General features: G+C 41.4%; 1 protein-coding gene across 6 annotated transcripts in view; it reads left to right on the top strand.

Moving 5' to 3' along the window:
* The first annotated feature begins 1,592 nt into the window (after positions 1 to 1,592).
* The window catches only part of MTMR6 (myotubularin related protein 6), a 38,679-nt gene continuing 20,262 nt past the window's right edge, over positions 1,593 to 20,009 (top strand). For 2 of the 6 annotated variants that reach the window (XM_055426368.2, XM_055426364.2), the window contains exons 1-13: positions 1,601 to 1,729; positions 5,320 to 5,436; positions 8,574 to 8,736; positions 10,144 to 10,301; positions 10,480 to 10,608; positions 12,057 to 12,191; positions 14,562 to 14,694; positions 15,438 to 15,547; positions 15,954 to 16,079; positions 18,570 to 18,619; positions 19,062 to 19,262; positions 19,632 to 19,763; positions 19,868 to 19,994. In XM_055426368.2, coding sequence (XP_055282343.2) covers positions 1,706 to 1,729; positions 5,320 to 5,436; positions 8,574 to 8,736; positions 10,144 to 10,301; positions 10,480 to 10,608; positions 12,057 to 12,191; positions 14,562 to 14,694; positions 15,438 to 15,547; positions 15,954 to 16,079; positions 18,570 to 18,619; positions 19,062 to 19,262; positions 19,632 to 19,763; positions 19,868 to 19,994 — 1,605 coding nt within the window. In that variant the 5' untranslated portion in view covers positions 1,601 to 1,705. Of the gene's footprint in view, positions 1,734 to 5,319; positions 5,437 to 8,573; positions 8,737 to 10,143; positions 10,302 to 10,479; positions 10,609 to 12,056; positions 12,192 to 12,875; positions 12,990 to 14,561; positions 14,695 to 15,437; positions 15,548 to 15,953; positions 16,080 to 18,569; positions 18,620 to 19,061; positions 19,263 to 19,631; positions 19,764 to 19,867; positions 19,995 to 20,009 lie in introns of all 6 variants that reach the window. The other 4 variants (XM_088842691.1, XM_088842692.1, XM_055426367.2 and 1 more) reach the window with 4 other exon arrangements.

The following is a 20,009-nucleotide window of genomic DNA, read 5'->3' as shown; positions in this document are numbered from 1 at the left end:
GGGGGAAAATAAGACAGAGAAAGGTTTTTACTTGCTTGGACTCATCACATAATTTTTAAGAGATGATGATATTAAACTGTGGAGATACATCGCAATCCCATAATACTGGAGATTGTGCTGGATTCAGATAAGACTACATAAAATACATCTGATTATTTCCTTAACCTAGACTCATCTACTTCTGCTTTATTGACTACACCAAAGCCTTTGACTGTGTGGATCACAATAAACTGTGGAAAATTCTTAAAGAGGTGGGAATACCAGACCACCTCACCTGCCTCCTGAGAAACCTATATGCAGGTCAAGAAGCAACAGTTAGAACTGGACATGGAACAACAGACTGGTTCCAAATCGGGAAAGGAGTACATCAAGGCTGTATATTGTCACCCTGCTTATTTAACTTATATGAAGAGTACAACATGCAAAATGCCAGGCTGGGTGAAGCACAAGCTGGAATCAAGATTGCGGGAGAAATATAAATGACATCAGATATGCAGATGACACCACCTTCTGGTAGAAAGCAAAGAACTGAAGAGCGTCTTGATGAAAGTGAAAGACAAGCGTGAAAAAGCTGGCTTAAAACTCAACATTCAGAAAACTAAGATCATAGTATCCAGTCCCATCACTGCACGGCAAATAGATGGGGAAATAATGGAAATAGTGACAGACTTTATTTTGTGGGCTCCAAAATCACTGAAAATGGTGATTGCAGTCATAAAATTAAAAGATGCTTGCTCCTGGGAAGTAAAGCTCTGACAAACCTAGACAGTATATTGAAAAACAGAGACATTACTTTGCCAGCAAAGGTCCGTCTAGTCAAAGCTATGGTTTTTTTCAGTATTCATGTATAGATTTGAGTTGGGCTACAGAGAAAGCTGAGCGCCAAAGAATTGATGCTTTTGAACTGTGGTGTTGGAGAAGACTCTTGACAGTCCCTTGGACTTCAAGGAGATCCAACCAGTCCATTCTAAAGGAGATCAGTCCTGAATATTCATTGGAAGGACTGATGCTGAAGCTGAAACTCCAATACTTTGGCCACCTGATGCGAAGAGCTGACTCATTTGCAAAGACCCTGATGCTGGGAAAGACCGAAGGCTGGAGGAGAAGGGGACAAGATGAGATGAGATGGTTGGATGGCATCACCGACTCAATGGACATGAGTTTGAGTAAACTCCGGGAGTTGGTGATGGACAGGGAGGCCTGGCGTGCTGCAGTCCATGGGGTTGCAAAGAGTCGGACACGACTGAGCAACTGAACTGAGATTCTCGTGAAAGAACTGCAGCTCAGACAAAAGCGGAAATATCGAGATTTGGTGCCGTCCCCTGAGAGGGTAAAGGGACTCCAGGGACTCCCTGTCTCCCCCTCACCCACCGAATGCTCTGCACGGCCGATCCCCGCGACCTCGTCCACCGGGTAGAAGCGCGGGCCAGTAGACACGGAGAGGACCACGCTCTCCCGGGGATCGGAGAGCCTGCACCGGCAGGGGGCGCCGTGCGTCCAGCCGAGGGCCCCGGGCGAGTCCGCGGCCGCTCTGCGCGCCGCGCCGCGCCCTTTCGGCGCTCCGCGGTTTGCGGAAGTGTTTCCAGGAGACGGTGGGTGGGCGGCGCATGCGCAGCGGGTGCGGCGGGCCGGTGGTGGTGCGCGCCGGGCTGGGGGTCCTCTTCTTCGCGGTGCGGCGGCGGCGGCGGGTGGGCGCCTCGTCGGGATGGAGCACATCCGTACGACCAAGGTGGGTGCACGGCGGCCGCTCGCGACGGGGCGCGGCTGCGCGGCGGAGGGCCCAGCGGGCCGGGCCGCCTGGGCGGGTTTTCCGTCAGGCGTTGGGCTCCGGGGGCCTGCAGTCAGTCCCGAGGGGCCAGCGGCCTCCCCTCGATCACCTACTCCACACCTCACTTCCCCGGGGGTGTCGGTTTCCTTCGCCGCTTCTCGCTCGGGGGTCTTTAGAGTCCAGTCAGCTGCAAAGACGAGCTCCGGAGAAGGGGAGTGTGAGCCCACGTCTTAACGTGTCTGAGGGAAACGCTCTGCAGCTGAGCTCACGAAGCCCCTCGCTTCAGTGTTGTATGTGAAGGGCACTCACTAGGGTTGTGATCCTGGGACAGCTGTGAAAACGGAAGGGAGTGACATCAGAATATCGGCGACTTGCTTGACCGTCCGCAATGAAGTTCATCTTCAACTTAGGGCGGGGGAGGGGAAAACAAATCGAGACCAGAAGCACTGAATGGCCCACGCTGAGCCTTTAACAAAATCAGGACAGGGATCCCCTGTGAGCCTTGACTCTCCCTCCGGGTTTTGCCGAAGCCATCAGTCAATTGTGGCCCATCCTCAAGTTACAGCTCCAGTAGGGAAAAGAGCAGACATTCGTCTTCTTCATCTGTCCCAGGGAGAATGTGAGATGGAAATCATTAAAATGTTTCACAAACCTTCCTAAGGCGGATTTATAGTAAAGCTTCAAAAAAAAAAAAAAAAGAAAAGCAAAACGTGGCCCATACTGTATCTAATAAAATTAAAGATGCTAAAAAGTAATACCATTGGAAAAAAAATTTGTATGTTTAAGAGAGGAAAGATAAAGTAACTCTGGAATTCAAGTTACTGCCACTTAAAGTTTGAAGATAGAAGGGTGCCTAAGTAAAGATGCAAAGTAGTAGAAGGTGCAGAGGTGGAGAAGAGGACTAGCAGGGTCTTGTCCTGGTTTCCAGGTTCCAGGTGTGTGTTAGGTAGCAGCTGTGTGCACCGTGACTTCCTTCTGTGCACAGTTGAACCTCTTGATTGCATCTTTCATCCTGCTGGCCGCAGTGTGGAGCACACAATGAAAAAATAGTAAAGAGTGAACTGAATGGAAGCAATCAGAGCAAACCGTACTCCTCAGGATCGGTTAGAGGGGACAGAATGTTAGAAAATGTTTAGGATCCTTTGGCTTATTTTAAATCTTTTCATCTGAAATTTATGATGACTATATATATTTGTTTCTATTTCTACAGTTGTAACAACCCTCATGATCTGAAGTTTCTTGCCCATGACTTTCATTTGGCCTAATGTTTCTCTTTAACTACCAGTTGATGGACTTTAATTTTTAAATTTTGTCTTACCTTTTCACAGTGGACCCATACTGGTGGTTTAGTAAGGTCTTTTTATGAATTTTTTTAAAAGACTAAAAAGATTTCTGACTAATTTCTTATTAACATTACTTTTCAAGTGTGCTTCTTTATTTCTTTGGGTTATTTTTCTAGCTTTAGACCACTCCTACTCTCTTAAATGCCTGTGAGTGAACTGCTGTTAAACAGATATTTCCTAGGGACTGTTACGTGTCAGGCCCACAGCAGTGAGCTGGGCAGACATTCTGAGAGTTGCTCGGTGGACTGGATATCCTCCTAAATTACGGCGTATTCTTAAAAGATTTTCGTTTCTGTTTTTTGTTTCCAACTTTTTGTTTCTATTACACATAGCCTTCACCTGGACAGTTAATTTGCTGCAAAAGTAACTGTAAGTATTTGAAAACTAAAAATGAATTGCTTTCCGTTTATTTAGCTGTTTTGACCTGTGTAGTTTAGTCGCGATCAAGAATTGACTGTCAGAGTAGTAACTGTGTAACTCGTGCTTTGTTCAGTGTTGTTCAGACTGGCTGTATTTGAGAAGTAATAATTACCTTTTATTGAGCAAGGGTATGTCAGAATAGCCAACTCTACAATGTGATTTCACAATATTTACAATTCCCAAATATGTTAATGTATTCAAAATCATCACTGATCTTTTACCGCTGCCCTTGGGGACGTTATCTCCATTTATGATGAGGAGGAAATCAGCTTCAAGAGTTTAAGCGACCTTCCCAGTTAGCCTGTGAGAGGTAGAGCCAAAATTTACCTCAAAGCTGTCTCACCCACAAACTACACAGTGGCTTTTCCATTGCCTCTCTGCTTTCAGTCTGCTTGTTCAAATGTATTAATATTAATTCAGAAATCTTAATAATTCTAAGAACTTTTTCTTCCCCAAACTTCTTCTTGACATAAGTAAATAAATAGTATTGTCTTTTGTGCTGTTTTAGTCATTTTAAAAAGTTACTAACCAGAGATGTATCAGATAAAGTATTTTACCTGACTTTATAGATGGCTTTATAGTTCTAAAATTTAGGATCAGATATATTATCCTGTTTTGGTCACATTTGACTTACTAACTGTATAGTGTCAATAAAGACGTCAAGTCTGAATTTGCATTTCTGAAAGTGCATTTCCAGGCTGTATTTGTGAGCAGCTTAGCAGCCGTCTCTTACTTTGAGCTCTAACTTTCCCCTAACGAGAGTCTTGCCAGGAAACAAAGGGAGCTGTGCGGAGACAGTCCTTTTTTATGCATCCTCTTTCCCCCGCCAGGCCCCAGTGCTTTCTTTGGCTGACATCATATGTTGATGCCAAATGGTGTTGTGCTGCTTATTGTAAATGGAACATTACAGAATGGAATGGGAGGATTTTCTTTGGCGCTCTGTGTATGAAAGACCGCTTCCTAGAGCTGGTTAAAGAATGGAATATCCCTTGAAAATCTGATCCCATTGAGACTCAAATTGAGTTCTTTCAAAAGTGATGCTTTCTTCTTAGCCTGCTACGTGCCCCCATTTTTTTGTAAATGCATGTGCAAAGGTTATTACTAAAGACACAGATCATTTGCTTGAGTAGCATTGATGCTTTATAATAACCTTTATTTCCATGTATATGCGTTAGTTCTCTTTTCTTTAGAGCACTTCGCTTTAATTGCTGCAGGAGTAAGACAGATGAGCTTTGTATCCAGGTATCACTGTTGGCTGACCAGAGTGTCCTTTTTCAGCGAGCCTCACACAGTTAAGGAGGAGTCAACAGTAGTTGATCCCATTGTTTTAAACATGTTTATGTTTTGATGAGAAGTGTGTGGTATAATAAAGTTAGACTTTTATTTAAGGAAGAAATGGTCCTGAGCGGTGGTACTTTACTTTCCTAACCCTGGATAATAACCTTATTTATTTCTTGACTTGCCATGTACAAAATACATTGACTCTTGGATACGAAAAATGTTTATGCTTATTGATACCATACCCTTCCTCCCAGATTCTTTCATATTTATGTTAAATTTCTTACAGAGTTTTTCTTTGCAGGCTGTATTTTGTTGCTGTAAGTAATATCAATGTTGTTGGTGGCTTATATATTACCCAAGATATGTGAAATTTAACTTTCAACCTTAAGTAATCTCATCTTTTTGAACAGGAGGAAGCAGTTTGAAACTGTACATTTAAGTACTGAGATAAAAAGAAAAAGAATTTATATGACTTTGTAATGAGAAATAACACTTTCTCTTTTTCAGGTTGAGCAAGTGAAGTTACTTGACCGGTTCAGTACAAGCAACAAGTCGTTAACAGGAACGCTGTATCTCACAGCCACGCACCTGCTGTTCATAGATGCTCATCAGAAAGAAACCTGGGTGAGGAGGGCCTGTGCTGCACTCGTCACTGTAATTATAGTAATGGAGTCGCACCATGTTTTCTCTGAACATGTGCAAAAAAATGCTCCTGTTGGCTGGCTGTCTTAACTGAGGAAATTTCACAGTCACGTTGTTACATCTGCCCTCCTCTTTAAATAAAACAGTGGTGTCACTGGAGTGAGTGGCATTCTTTCTCAGTGGTGAATTGTAAGCGAAGGCCAGAAACAGCACTCGAGGTTCCCAGGTGAAGAGTTAGAGCTGCCTCATCCCAGTAGGTCGGGGAAGTGCAGCATTGTGTGAAGGAGCTTGATGCGTCCGGAGGAGCTGAAAGACAGCTGTTGTCACCAGAACTTAGGGATGCGGGGGGACTTGAAGCGAGGCTAGGGGAATGGGGAGTAGCATGATTAGACAGCTTTTTTTATAACTACCTTTTTTAAAAAATTTATTTTATCTTAAAAAATTATATTGAAGTATTGTTGATTTAGAATGTTTTGTTTATTTCTGTCGTCCAGCACAGTGACTCAGATTTATGTTTACATACATACATATATTCTTTTCCATTATGAATTGTTACAGGAATATAGTTCCTAGTGCTATACAGTGGGACCTTGTGTATCCATCCTATATGTAATAGTTTGCATTTGCTAATTCCAAACTCCCGCTTCTTTCCACCCCTACCTCTCTGCCCCCTTGGCAAACACAAGTTTGTTTTCTATGTCTGTGAACCTTTCTTTGTTTTGTAGATATGTTGATTTTTATCATATTTTAGATTCCACATGTAAATAGCATATGGCATTTGCCTTTCTCTTTTTGGATTCAGTTCAGTTCAGTTGCTCAGTCATGTCCGACTCTCTGCGACCCCGTGAATCACAGCACGCAGCATGAATCACAGGCCTCCCTGTCCATCACCAACTCCCGGAGTTCACTCAAACTCATGTCCACAGAGTCGGTGATGCCATCCAGCCATCTCATTCTTGGTCATCCCCTTCTCTACCCGCCCCCAACCTTTCCCAGCATCAGAGTCTTTTCCAGTGAGTCAACTCGTCGCATGAGGTGGCCAAAGTATTGCAGTTTCAGCTTTAGCATCAGTCCTTCCAATGAACACCCAGGATTGATCTCCTTTAGAATGGACTGGTTAGATCTCCTTGCAGTACAAGGGACTCTCAAGAGTCTTCTCTAATACCACAGTTCAAAAGCATCAATTCTTCGGCGATCAGCTTTCTTCACAGTCCAACTCTCACATCCATACATGACCACGGGAAAAACCATAGCCTTGACTAGACCGACCTTTGTTGGCAGAGTAATGTCTCTGCTTTTTAATATATTATCAAGGTTTGTCATAACTTTCCTTCCAAGGAGTAAGCACCTTTTAATTTCATGGCTGCAATCACCATCTGCAGTGATTTTGGAGCCCAAAAAAATAAAGTCTGACACTGTTTCCACTGTTTTTCCATCTATTTCCCATGAAGTGATTGGACCAGATGCCATGATCTTTGTTTTCTGAATGTTGAGCTTCAAGCCAACCTTTTCACTCTCCTCTTTCACTTTCATCAAGAGGCTTTTGAGTTCCTCTTCATTTTCTGCCATAAGGGTAGTGTCATCTGCATATCTGAGGTTATTGATATTTCTCCCAGCAATCTTGATTCCAGCTTGTGCTTCTTCCAGCCCAGCGTTCCTCATGATGTACTCTGCATATAAGTTAAATAAGCAGGGTGACAATATACAGCCTTGACGTACTCCTTTTCCTATTTGGAACTAGTCTGTTGTTCCATGTCCAGTTCTGACTGTTGCTCCCTGACCTGCATACAGGTTTCTCAAGAAGCAGGTCAGGTGGTCTGGGATTCCCATCTCTTTCAGAATTTTCCACAGGTTATTGTGATCCACACAGTCAAAGGCTTTGGCATAGTCATTGAAGCAGAAATAGATGTTTTTCTGGAACTCTCTTGCTTTCTCCATGATCCAACAGATGTTGGCAATATGATCTCTGGTGCCTCTGCCTTTTCTAAAACCTGCTTGAACATCTGGGAGTTCACGGTTCACATATTGCTGAAGCCTGGCTTGGAGAATTTTGAGCATGACTTTATTAGCGTGTGAGATGAGTGCAGTTGTGCGGTAGATGAGCATTCTTTGGCATTGCCTTTCTTTGGGATTAGAATGAAGACTGACCTTTTCCAGTCCTGTGGCCACTGCTGAGTTTTCCAAATTTGCTGGCATATTGAGTGCAGCACTTTCACAGCATCATCTTTCAAGCTTTGAAATAGCTCAACTGGAATTCCATCACCTCCACTAGCTTTGTTCATAGTGATGCTTTCTAAGGCCCACTTGACTTCACATTCCAAGATGTCTGGCTCTAGGTCAGTGATCACATTATCGTGATTATCCTGGTCATGAAGATCTTTTTTGTACAGTTCTTCTGTGTATTCTTGCCACCTCTTCTTAATATCTTCTGCTTCTGTTAGGTCCATACCATTTCTGTCCTTTATCGAGCCCATCTTTGCATGAAATGTTCCCTTGGTATCTCTAATTTTCTTGAAAAGATCTCCTGTTTTTCCTATTCCTTTTTGGATTACTTAGTATGATAGTCTTTGGGTCTATCTGTGTTGCTGCAAACGGCATTATTTTGTTCTTTTTTATGGCTGAGTAATATTCCATTGTATATACGCATATCTTTATCCACTCATCTGTCAATGGACGTTTAGATTGTTTCCATGTCGTGGCTATGGTGAATAGTGCTGCTGTGAACATAAACTGCATGTATCTTTTTGAATTGTAGTTTTGTCTGGCTATGTGCCCAGGAGTGGCATTGCCGTGTCATATGTCAACTGTTTAATTGCTTTTCAGTGGTCACTCCTCTGCCTTGTAGAAGATGGCTTAGAGAGGTGAAGAGTGGCTGTGGAGAGAGCCTGCAGAGGCTGTTTACAGTAGCTCCGGTGGGGACACTGCACCTAGGGCCATGACAGTGGAGATGGAGAGAAGGGGACAGGGTGCAGAAATGTTTCTGAGTCCCTGTTCTCAAGCTATGATTGTGTGTGGAACAGGTGCCGTGGTGGGGAGGTATCAGGCATGTTTCTGGCCTGGGTATTTGGTCTTTTAAAAGCTTTACTTTGATGATGAGCGAATGTTTTCTTGCACTGTAGATACTGCACCACCACATTGCCTCGGTTGAGAAGCTCGCTCTGACGACTTCTGGATGCCCCCTGGTGATCCAGTGCAAGAACTTCCGGACCGTGCACTTCATCGTTCCCAGAGAGAGAGACTGCCACGATATTTACAACTCTCTGCTGCAGCTGTCAAAGCAAGGTGCTGTTCTTCAGGACCAAAGCTTACTTCTCAATTGATGTGGATTCTCTAAGCTGCTTTTTAAGTGTCTCATTATTGTTATTTTGTACTTTAAGTTACTCTTAAGGTCCTGTGCACTGTATTCCAAAAAATTTTACCTATAAATAGTTAGAAACTTTTGAATTATGAGACTGGTTTCCAAAGAAGTTATTGTTGTTGTTCAGTTGCTCATTCATGCCTGATTCTTTGTGACTTCATGGACTGTAGTTTGCTGGGTTCCTCTGTCCAAGGGATTCTCCAGGCAAGAATAATGGAGTGAGTTGCCATGCCCTCATCCAGGGGATATTCCCAACCTAGGGATCACACCTGGGTCCCCTACATTGGCAGGCAGATTCTTACCACTGGGCCACCAGGGAAGCCCAAAGAAGGGGTGATAATAAGGAAAGAGCAAAACATTTTAAACCACTGAAAAATCGTAGATTTATGTGGATGTTTTCAAAGTCTATTGATCACCTGAACCACAGTTGTTTTTTTTTTCTTTTTTAAGTGGGTATCTCACAACCACGAGAAATGACTTGGAAATTGATTCCTAATTAAGTTAAGGGCAGTCAGCCTCCTCTGATAGCAGTGGGGTTAGTACATTTAATCCATCGAAGTGGAGCCTGAGGGGATGACCTCTGCTTTAGCAGAGGTGGCAGTGAGGGTGTGACACACCCTAAGGAGGAATCACATCACTGCTTATGCCCCTGGGGTCTGCAGGCTTCCTTCCAGGACATGCTGGAATTACGCTCTTTCCTAGAGGTGAAGCGCACCGATTCCTGAATGTTCCTTTGTGTGGAACACCTGGGTGGCAGTGGTCTGGGAGCAGGTCCACGCTCACTCCCCTTTCCCAGCCCTGGAAGCCTATGCCATTGATCCCAGTGTCCCCAGGGCAGCCATGTCTTGCAGCAGGGATGGCCCTGTGACTTTGGGGCTTGGCACTGTTCGGGAGTAGGTGGTCTCTAGAGCTCTACACAGCCTTTGCAAGTTTATGTGGTGGGGTGTGAGCAGCCTCAGGTTCTGTATGTCACCTCTAGCTTTCCACCAAGTGCACATTGGACTTCCATCTCATTTGGGGACTGTCTACTTGTATCTTTAAAATTTTACTTTCAGAAAAAGGAAATACTGCAGTGTAGTATTTAATATGTGTGTATTGTTTACTAGCTCTTGCTGATTTTATAAAGTGAATCTCAGATCTATATATGTGTGCCTTTAGGTATAATCATCCATTTCAAAGAACTGAGGTGTTAAGTTGTAGTATGTTCAGATGTTAGCCGTCTCTTTGAAGATTTTTTAAATAGAGAGATAAAACTGAAAAATTACTCTCATTTGTAGTGTCCTAAGTCCTAGAAGTTGCCTCTTAACATTCATGTGTTTTGTATACTCTAGCAAAATACGAAGATCTCTATGCGTTCTCTTATAATCCCAAACAAAATGATGCTGAAAGACTGCGGGGATGGGAGCTCATTGACCTCGCCGAGGAGTATAAGAGGATGGGAGTGCCCAATTCCAACTGGCAGCTGTCTGACGCCAACCGAGACTACAAGGTACCCCTGTCCCTCTCCGGAGGTACTCAGAATACGAGGTACTGGAGTCCGAGACTGTCACAGCAGTAACTTTCACTGTTCTTGCATTTAGTGAGTTTTAGAGGTTTTTAAAGGTGATTTTTAACCTGGTTCTAGAACTGTGAGTAGAATCGTTGTGTGTTTCGTTTGATTTTTACAGATTTGTGAAACTTACCCCAGAGAACTGTATGTGCCCCGAATAGCAAGCAAACCAATAATTGTCGGTAGTTCCAAGTTCCGGAGCAAGGGGAGGTTTCCTGTTCTCTCCTACTACCACCAGAGTAAGGAGGTAAGGAGCTGCTCTGACCTTATTAGTGGGGTACGAGTCCTCTGCAGGTCTAGGTGTCCAAAAGAATACCCATCTCTACACTTAGAGGTCACTGTCAGTGTTGCTGATAGAGAAGTGCTGACCTTTCCCTTGATTACATTTCTGAAATTTGGAAACAAAATTATCCTGAAATATGGAAACTTTCATCCTTATCATCTTCCTCACCTCACCTTTATTAGAATTTTAGTCAGGTTTTAGAAGGGCGCAAGAGGTAAAAAGTAAAACTTTAAAAAGAAGTTCCTCATCAACTTTTCACAGAAAAGTCATAGGGGTTTTATCACTCTCATTATAGCCTTTATTTGACACACCCATGTTTTTGTACATTTTTTAAATGGGAAAACTGGGCTGAAAATAGATATTCAGTGCCCAGCTTAACAAATACAGAAAATAGGTCTGGAAAAAAAGGCTCAGGAAATCCTTATTTTCTTCTACTATTTTCTTACATTTCCATGATTTTATTTTGTGGGTGAGTTTAAACTGTGTGAATATGAATTTACGTGTGCTTTTTTACTTCGTGGTACTATAATTGTAATGTTTGGGTAGGATCAAGTTGGAGTCAGTAAGAATGAGGTTGGAGAAAAAGTGTATGGGTCTAAATCTTAGAAATCTTTTTTAAGACTTTAAGCAACAGTAAATAATCCAACACACATGGCTTATTATAGATATTTTTTCCCTCTTAGACTGACTGTATTTTAACCAAACTTGAATTGAAACTTATTTTTCTCATAAGTCTCATTATATATAAACATCAGTGATTTCTAATTAGATATTGGAATGACTTTGGAAAGTAAAAGTTCAAATTTTGCTATTTTTAAAAATTCTGTTCTACATTTATTGACTAAATCAATTACTTGAACTTGAAAGAATCTTGTAACCCAGAGCACAGAATGCAGGTATCTGGTTAGGTTACCTGATAGGGAATCAAACAGTTGTTACATCTTAGGATCACAGGTTTTGGGGTTTTTTTTTCCATCAAACTCTTGAGTAAGGAGGTATTCAGATTTCTTAGTAGAAGAGAATATTGAGAAAACTTAGATAAACATCAAAATATTGGAAAGTATTTAATACAAGTAGGATTTCTAAGTTGAAAGTGAAAGCAGTAATCGCTCAGTCATGTCCGACTCTTTGCAACCCAGGCTCCTCCGTCCATGGACTTCTTCAGGCAAGAACACTAAAGTGGGTTGCCTTTTCTGTCTCAAGGGGATCTTCCCAACCCGTGGATCAAACCTCGGTCCCTGCATTGCAGGCAGATTCTTTACCATCTGAGTCACCAGGAAATCTAATCGTCCTGTCAGCTTTTAAACAGATTGTACATTTGATTTTAACTGTGGGTTTTTTCTTTTAAGCATGTTTTCAAGATGTGTTTTAGACTTCTCTGGATAACCGGCTTTCTCTCTTTCTATAACTAGGCTGCCATTTGTCGCTGTAGTCAGCCGCTGTCAGGGTTCAGTGCCCGGTGCCTCGAAGATGAACACTTACTTCAGGCCATCAGCAAGGCCAACCCAGCCAACCGCTACATGTACGTCATGGACACCAGACCCAGAGTATGTGTCCACTACATACATATGTGTATGTCCCAGTACAGCCTGGCAGTTCACTGTCTTTGCTGATTCAATTAGTGGGAGCCGGGCACTGTGTCCATGTTGAACATGCTGAATCCTAGCTTTAAATGAGCTGAGGCTAAGGAAGTCAATCTTTTACAGGATACCAACTTAGGAGACCCAGTTCCCAATAACCCAGGTTGTGATTTTTTATGTTTTCTGATACATGTACAAGTTTAGGAAAGCTGAATTTTATATTAGGAGCTCTAGATGGTATGTCAGTGTTATGTTATTGTGAAGTATGTTGTGAAAATTAGAAATTCACACTACTTTTTTTTTCATCGAATTTTTAATTGGCAAAACACTTTGTGTTAAAATGATGTTCCTTAATATGGAATGTTCAAGAAAATAAGGAAAATAGATAGTGAGCTAACTTAAGAAACATTGAACTAGAGAATTGAACTAATAAGCTAGTTGAACGTTGAACACTGAACTAGTGAACAATAAACAATTGTTCTGTTAGGTATCTATCATGTCAGGATACATTTTTATCTTTGGGACAAATGTCCGAATCCCTTTTTCCTTTTGTCAGTGCAGTAAAACAACCAATTCATATAGGATCCTGAAACTAAAATAATTAAAATCCTCAACAGTAATAGCTAACATTACTTTTAATTTTTATTGTAGCATCGTGTGCAGAGCTGGTGGGCTACACAAAAGGACATTGGCAGAATTATAGTGAGGATTTCTTCAAAAATCTGGAATGATGAGAAAATAAGAGAAAGCGATGAGAAAAAGCGAGTGAGCGATACAAAACACAATTTTAGGCAGCTTTGTTGAAAGGAATCGTAATTCTCATCATTATGCAGTTTTACAAAAGATAATGGAGAAAAGATAAGAGTAATTTGTGTAAATTAAGTGTTAAAAGTTAGAGATTGATAATTTGTTAATCTTTGTTTAACAAAAAAAGACTTTCTTAGAAGTTGAGAGAGTTGGTGTGATCTCTTGTAAGAAAAATTTTGGTTTACTTCCTAGTATAAGTTGAGTGGGTTAATTTCATAGCACTATTTTTAGGTAATATTAGATACAAAGGATGACCGTAATTTAAGACTTTCTGAACATGAGGTCTGAGGGTGATTTGTTTCTCAGGCCCTAATATCTCTTATATAATTGATGTCTACACAAAAAATGTATGTCTTTATTTGATTGTTGTGTTTTACTAGTTAAGAGAAGGCAATGGCAAGCCACTCCAGTGTTCTTGCCTGGAGAATCCCAGGGACGGGGGAGCCTGGTAGGCTGCAGTCCGTGGGGTCACTAAGGGTCAGACACGACTGAGCGACTTCACTTTCACTTTTCACTTTCACACATTGGAGAAGGAAATGGCAACCCACTCCAATGTTCTTGCCTGGAGAATCCCAGGGACGGGGGAGCCTGGTGGGCTTCCATCTATGGGGTCACACAGAGTCGGACATGTCTGAAGTGACACAGCAGCAGCAGCAGCAATAATGTGGAAGCATTTTTTAAGTATCTAAGTCTTGCCTTAGTTATCATAGATCCCAAATGACCAGTGAGTCAGTAGACGATGTAACTGTACTTCTTACCAACCTGAGCCCCAGTTCACTGCAAGAAAAGCAGTTTTTTCTTCCAGTTTAGGTTCTGTTTCATCCAGCTCCTTAAGACTGTTGACAAATGTCATAACATACCATAGGAAATCCCAGTCTGAAAGAATTAAACATCCCAAATATTAACCTCTGAGAGCATTTGATCTAATAACCTAAGACCATGGGCCCATAGGCGGTCTTTTCTCCCTAGGAATCAGGTTGTTTTGGGGCCCAGTTCTTGGAGCTGTATCAGGCTAGCTCATTGCATACTGTGTGGTGTACTGTATAATCTGATCCCAAGTGACCTGACCTGTGTTTCAGCTGTGCTTCAGGGTCTCTGTGGCTTTCTGAGTGATCAGGTGCTCCAGGCTTGTTCTGAAGTGAGTCTGAAAGTTCATTCTGTAACAGCTCTGCTTAACACTGAATCGTGTAGGGTTTAGATGGGAGATAATTCTTTTATAAATTTTGAAATATTACAAACATATGGAAGACTGACTAAATGCACATGTGAATCAGTGTCATGAATTATGTGTAAGCAATTTCTTGTCTGATCCTTACATAGCAAGCGTGTTGTTACTTTATAGGATCCTCTGTACTTTGAATAATATAGATGATAGTTTTTGATTATTAAAAAATGGTAGCACATTCAGTTTTGATGACTTCCTTTAAACTCTGCTGGCTAAAAGGTAGTTTATTTAGTGTTTTCATGATATTTGGTAAATTAAAAGAGAAAGGCAATTTGTCTCTAAATTTCTAAAATTTAAAATTTTAGCTGAATGCAATGGCCAACAGAGCAGCTGGAAAAGGTTATGAAAATGAAGACAACTATTCTAATATTAGATTTCAGTTTGTTGGAATTGAAAATATCCATGTCATGCGGTCCAGCCTTCAGAAATTATTGGAAGGTACGATTATTGCATGCCTTCTAGACAGCTTTGTCCAACAGAAACATAATGCTTGTCACAGTATAAAATTTAAAGTTACATACTTGAAAATTTTCTAGTAGTTACATTCAGATGTGTAAAAAGAAAATTGAAATAAATTTTAATAACATAATTAAATTAATATATTAAAAACATGCTAACATGTAATCAGTATAAAAAATTAGTAATGATATGTTTTGGTTTTTCTCTTTACGTCCTAGAAATTGGCTAGGGTGTCTTTTACACTTGCAATACATCTTAGTTTGGAATACTCACATTTCAGGTGTTTAATAGCGATATTTCAGTAGTGGCTACTATATTTATTGGGCAGTATAATTCTAATGGTTTTACAAAAAATTGCTATTGTTTAGATATTTTCATCAGTCAGTACCATGAAGATTTAATATATAACAATGTTCTGTTTAAATATTAATCTTTCCAGTCCTGATATGGAATTTAAAAAATTAAAATATCAGACTATTTTAAACACTTGTGTTGCAGATTATTTTAAAAGGGACATTGGAACATTATTTTTTCTTTTCAAAGCACAAGAAATGACAGAAAAATGTACCCAAAAATCCATTAATGAGCTTTAAATAGCGTGTTTCCATGTATGAAGAGTCTAGCCTGTTTGTTTTGTCTTCTCCAGCTGGCTCCCTGGGGGTCTCTTGAATAGAAGTGGGGACTCAGGCTCCTTCCTAACTGGACTGTCTCTCCCCTTGCAGTCAACGGTACCAAAGGGCTTTCCGTCAACGATTTCTACTCTGGTCTAGAGAGCTCAGGATGGCTTCGCCACATCAAAGCTGTGATGGACGCTGCGATCTTCTTAGCCAAAGTAACGCTTCATCACTCACCTTCGATCGTGGTCTTTCCGTGGTTGGGAAGGAACGGGTTCATTCTGTGGGGTTCTTGTATCCTTCCCAGTCAGATCGCTGTTACTGCGTTCTATCTCTTTAGTGAGATTTATTTTAATTGGAGCTTTAAAAATATCATATAGTAGTTAATGTAGGAGCTTCAGAAGAAATTCCCCAGTGCTCTGAAATGACATGCTTGTCTGTGTTTTTTGTTTGTTTTGTGTTCTGTCATGTGTTTTGGAGGATAAGCTCTGACAGCATTATCACTGCAACCCTAGCTCTTCTTCATAATGCATACCTGCTAAGCTGGTTTTTGAGTAAGTAGAACTTCCTGACTTACCTAAAATGTATCCTGGTAGAATCGAAGTGTGTGGTCTGTCTTTTCAGGCAATCTCGGTTGAGAGCGCGAGTGTGCTGGTGCACTGCTCTGACGGATGGGATAGGACCTCACAGGTCTGCTCCCTGGGCTCTCTCCTGCTGGATCCCTACTACAGGACGATCAGAGGGTTCATGGTAAGGGCTTGCTTGGCCAGGCCAGCGGAGACAAGCAGGAGTCATTTTGATGTTTACATCTAAAGAGCAGGGTACACCTGGGCTCTAGCTGGTGGAGAGCCAGCTGGTGATGTCCTGTAATGCACAGGACAACCCTTCAACAGAGGGCTACCTGGCCCAAAATGTCCATGATACTAAGGCTGAGAAACCCTGGGTTAGACAAATTTCCACTTGTGCCATCTCTTTGACAAAAAGTTTTAAACTTTTTTTTTCCCCTGCAAAGTATTGCAGTAGAATTATTCAGCATTTCTCCCTCATTTTTAATCTAACAAATGTAAATACTGTAGTAAGACAAGCCATAGATCAGAGTACTTATAAATTATATTCCACAGGAAATTGTATTTAACACACCTTCATTTATCAGTCGTAGGTACACCTTAAGTGTTAAGTGTTAGTTGCTCAGTCTTGTCTGACTCTTTGCAACCTCATGAACTGTAGCCCACCAGGTTCCTCTGTCTATGGGGTTCTTCAGGCAGGAATACTGGAGTGGGTTGCCATTCCCTTCTCCAGGGGATCATCCCAACCCAGGGATCAAAGACATGTCTCCTGCATTGCAGGCAGATTCTTTACCTTCTAAGGCAAGAGGGAAGCCCAGGTACACATTAGGAAGCTTGTTTTAAATCTGAAGAGACAGTTTCTAATTGGACAGATTTTGTTTTGTGGCCCTAAAGCCCTGGCTCCTGGGTTTTGTTTGCCTTTTTAACATATGATCAGATTAACTTGTGTTTTCAAACTTTGCATCTTAACTCAGAGCAAGTATATAAATGAAGAGCTGGTGAACAGTTTTCCTTGGTTTGAAATTACTCCACACAGTGCCAGCTTAGCAGGGGAAGGTTGGACATCCCCAGATCCCTTTCAGAACTGTTGTGTTTGTAGCGCCAACATGTTGAATTGTGAACAGGCCAGGTGGAAGTGCTGCTGATAAAGTGCAGTTCCGCTTGCCTCTAGCATGTGAATCAAGATGTTTCCTTGGCCGTGTTTCGCTTTCATTGTCTTGATGTCCAGATGAACTCAAGCAGTGACCAGTGACTGTGTCAGAACCTCCCAGACCAAGGAGCAGTGAGAACTAAAGCGTGGCTCCTGCAGGGGCCTGCAGGCTGTGTGAGGGGCAGGCTGGGTGCAGGAGAGTGGAGTGGGCTGCAGGCCTGAGGAAGAAAAATGTAGCATCTGGACTTTATCCTCCCTGGGTGGTGAGAGCCGTTAAATGCAGGAAAAGTAACATGCTCAGAACTGTTTTTTTAAAAATGGTTTGATGTCTTGAATGCAGAGAGGTGGGGATGGAGGGTAGGAGACTTGCTGGAACCTGTTAGGACAGCTTAGGGAGAAAAGAGGGCAGAGCTAAGGTAGTGCATGCAGACGGATGGAGGGGGGCGTGCCGGGTCCACCTCTGGGGAGGTTAAGACAGTAGAGTAAGAGCTGTTCTGGGACTGGAGGTAGTGCCAGAGAAGAGTCCTCCTCTAGGATGGTGTGCAGGCTCAGGGCTCAGTTGCAGGATGGACTGTGCCATTCTGCTCTTCACTTGGACAGCAGAGGAGTGAATTTAGTGAGAAGGGTACTGAGTTAACTTTCAGAGGTGGGTGTGTCAAAAGGCGACAAGGAGCCCACGGTAAAGTCCGGGGCTGCAGGCAGAACAGGTGCCAGGAGTTGCGGTGTATGAATGGTAGGGAAGCTGGGATCTGAGCCTGGGCACCATAACGTCAGGGTCCGCACCTTACCCTAGAGTACTGTAGCCTCTTGGAGAGATTCAGGACAAAGTCAGAGGAGCTGAAAGTGACAACTTCGACATCGAAAAGGATGTACTTGGTGATTATATAATGAAATTAGAAAGTATGTTAAATACTACAAAGATAATATTGTTGAGATTAGACCGAAAATAATTCGAAGCCTATTATTTTAGTAGAGTTGTAATAGAGAAAACATACAGAGTTCATTCAAGAGGTTAGATATTACCATTTGAATTTGAATATAAACTTTTCGTTGGTTTCTTTGCCATTATTTTTTCTTTAAGTACCAATATTATGGAAATGATGTACAGTAAGCCAAAAGATTTAAACCATCCACCCCTGTCTACCACCCAATAACCACTGGTGACCTCCTGGTTTGCATTTTCCTAAGCTTTTTCTATACATATATCATCATCATTCATACAAAATGCAGTAGTGTTTTATAACATGCTTTCCACTTAAAACATAGTATTTAAACGCAACTGAAAAAAAAATAAACTTAAGTCACAAGACCACTATACTTCTTTTTATGAATGATTTTCATTTTCTGTTAGGCCAACCTGTAACTCAGGTTCTTGCTGGGTTTTGCTTATAATTTAAACAGTTTTTTATTTGCCACCATAAGTTAAAAAAGTAATGCGTTTTTAAGGTAACAGGATTGAATCCATTCTAAACAAAAAAGGAATTAAAAGGGGTTGTAAAATGGATTTTACTTTTTCTCATTAAGGTTTTAATAGAAAAAGATTGGATCTCCTTTGGACATAAGTTTTCAGAGAGGTGAGTCACAATGTACATTCAGGTATTTTGTAAAATTAATAGAACTAGTTTAGATGACCAGAATGTTCTGGTTCTTCATGATGGGAAATGAGAGTGGTGTGGGTTTTTGTATGAAAACCGATTTAATTTAATTTTTTTTCTGTCATTTTTTTTTTTAAGTCTCATACTTTCATTAGTTCTCATGGCAGTTTAATTACCTTCCTTTTTGTCTGGATTGTAGTGGTTAGAATGTAATAGTTTTAAAGAAAACTGTAGTTGAAAAACTCATAAATTGTTTCAATAGAAACATGTCAGGTTTTGGCATTTTTTTTAATGCCAATATAACAGTGTTTTAGGACTTTTTTTTTCTGGATGGGGGGATATGTATTTAAATTTAACAGTACCCAAGCAGTTGACCTCTTCCAGTGGCATTTTCAAAAGCTTGTACTTTCTGGGGGGTTAGGTGTGGCCATTTGGATGGTGACCCAAAGGAAGTCTCACCGGTGTTTACTCAGTTCTTGGAGTGTGTGTGGCATTTGACCGAACAGTTTCCACAAGCCTTCGAGTTCAATGAAGCATTTCTTCTTCAGATCCATGAACATATTCATTCATGCCAGTTTGGAAACTTTATTGGGAATTGTCAGAAGGAAAGAGAAGAACTCAAGTAAGACAGTTGATTGAAATGGGCTTTTTTTTTCCTATTTAGCTGAGGTCTAACTTGTAGTTGAACTTAAACTGTCTTGACAATATGATATAGAGCTGGGTCTTAACATGAGTATTTTGCTGTCTGTATTTCTGCAGCCGAGTGAGCTCTGAGCACTCCTCACATTCTCGGCTAATAGTTAAGAATTTGTTTTGAAGTGTGGTGTGTGCAGACAAGTATGTATAGCCTAAGTGTGAAAAATTCAGAGGTGAGGTTAGACTGACTAAAAGAAAAAGGGGAAACTAAATCTATGTGGGAAATGATTACCTGCTTTATAGGAGAGTGTCAGCGTCTCTGGGAAGGGTCTTCATGTTTTTCTCATCACATCAGGTTGAAGGAGAAGACGTACTCCCTGTGGCCGTTTCTTCTGGGCGACCAGAAGAAGTACCTCAATCCTCTCTACAGTTCCCAGTCTCAGAAATCGGCAGTTCTGGAGCCAAATACAGTGTCTTTCAATTTTAAGTAAGGTGGCATTATTGAAATACTTAATTATACTCAGTCTTTCTCAGACGCAATTTTTATTGAAAAAAAAAATTTCTCTTTTTTTGTCTGTTTTTGTCATCAAGGTTTTGGAGAAACATGTACCACCAGTTTGATCGAACACTGCATCCTAGGCAGTCTGTATTTAATATAATTATGAACCTGAATGAGCAGAATAAGCAGTTAGAGAAGGATATCAAGGACTTAGAATCTGTAAGTATTCTGAAG

Source organism: Moschus berezovskii, chromosome 13, assembly GCF_049115385.1.
Source record: "Moschus berezovskii isolate FMDL1 chromosome 13, NW_MosBer_1.0, whole genome shotgun sequence".
Classification (NCBI taxonomy): domain Eukaryota; kingdom Metazoa; phylum Chordata; class Mammalia; order Artiodactyla; family Moschidae; genus Moschus; species Moschus berezovskii.
The sequence above is the reverse complement of the archived record's forward strand: the minus strand, read 5'-3'. Positions and strand labels throughout refer to the sequence as shown.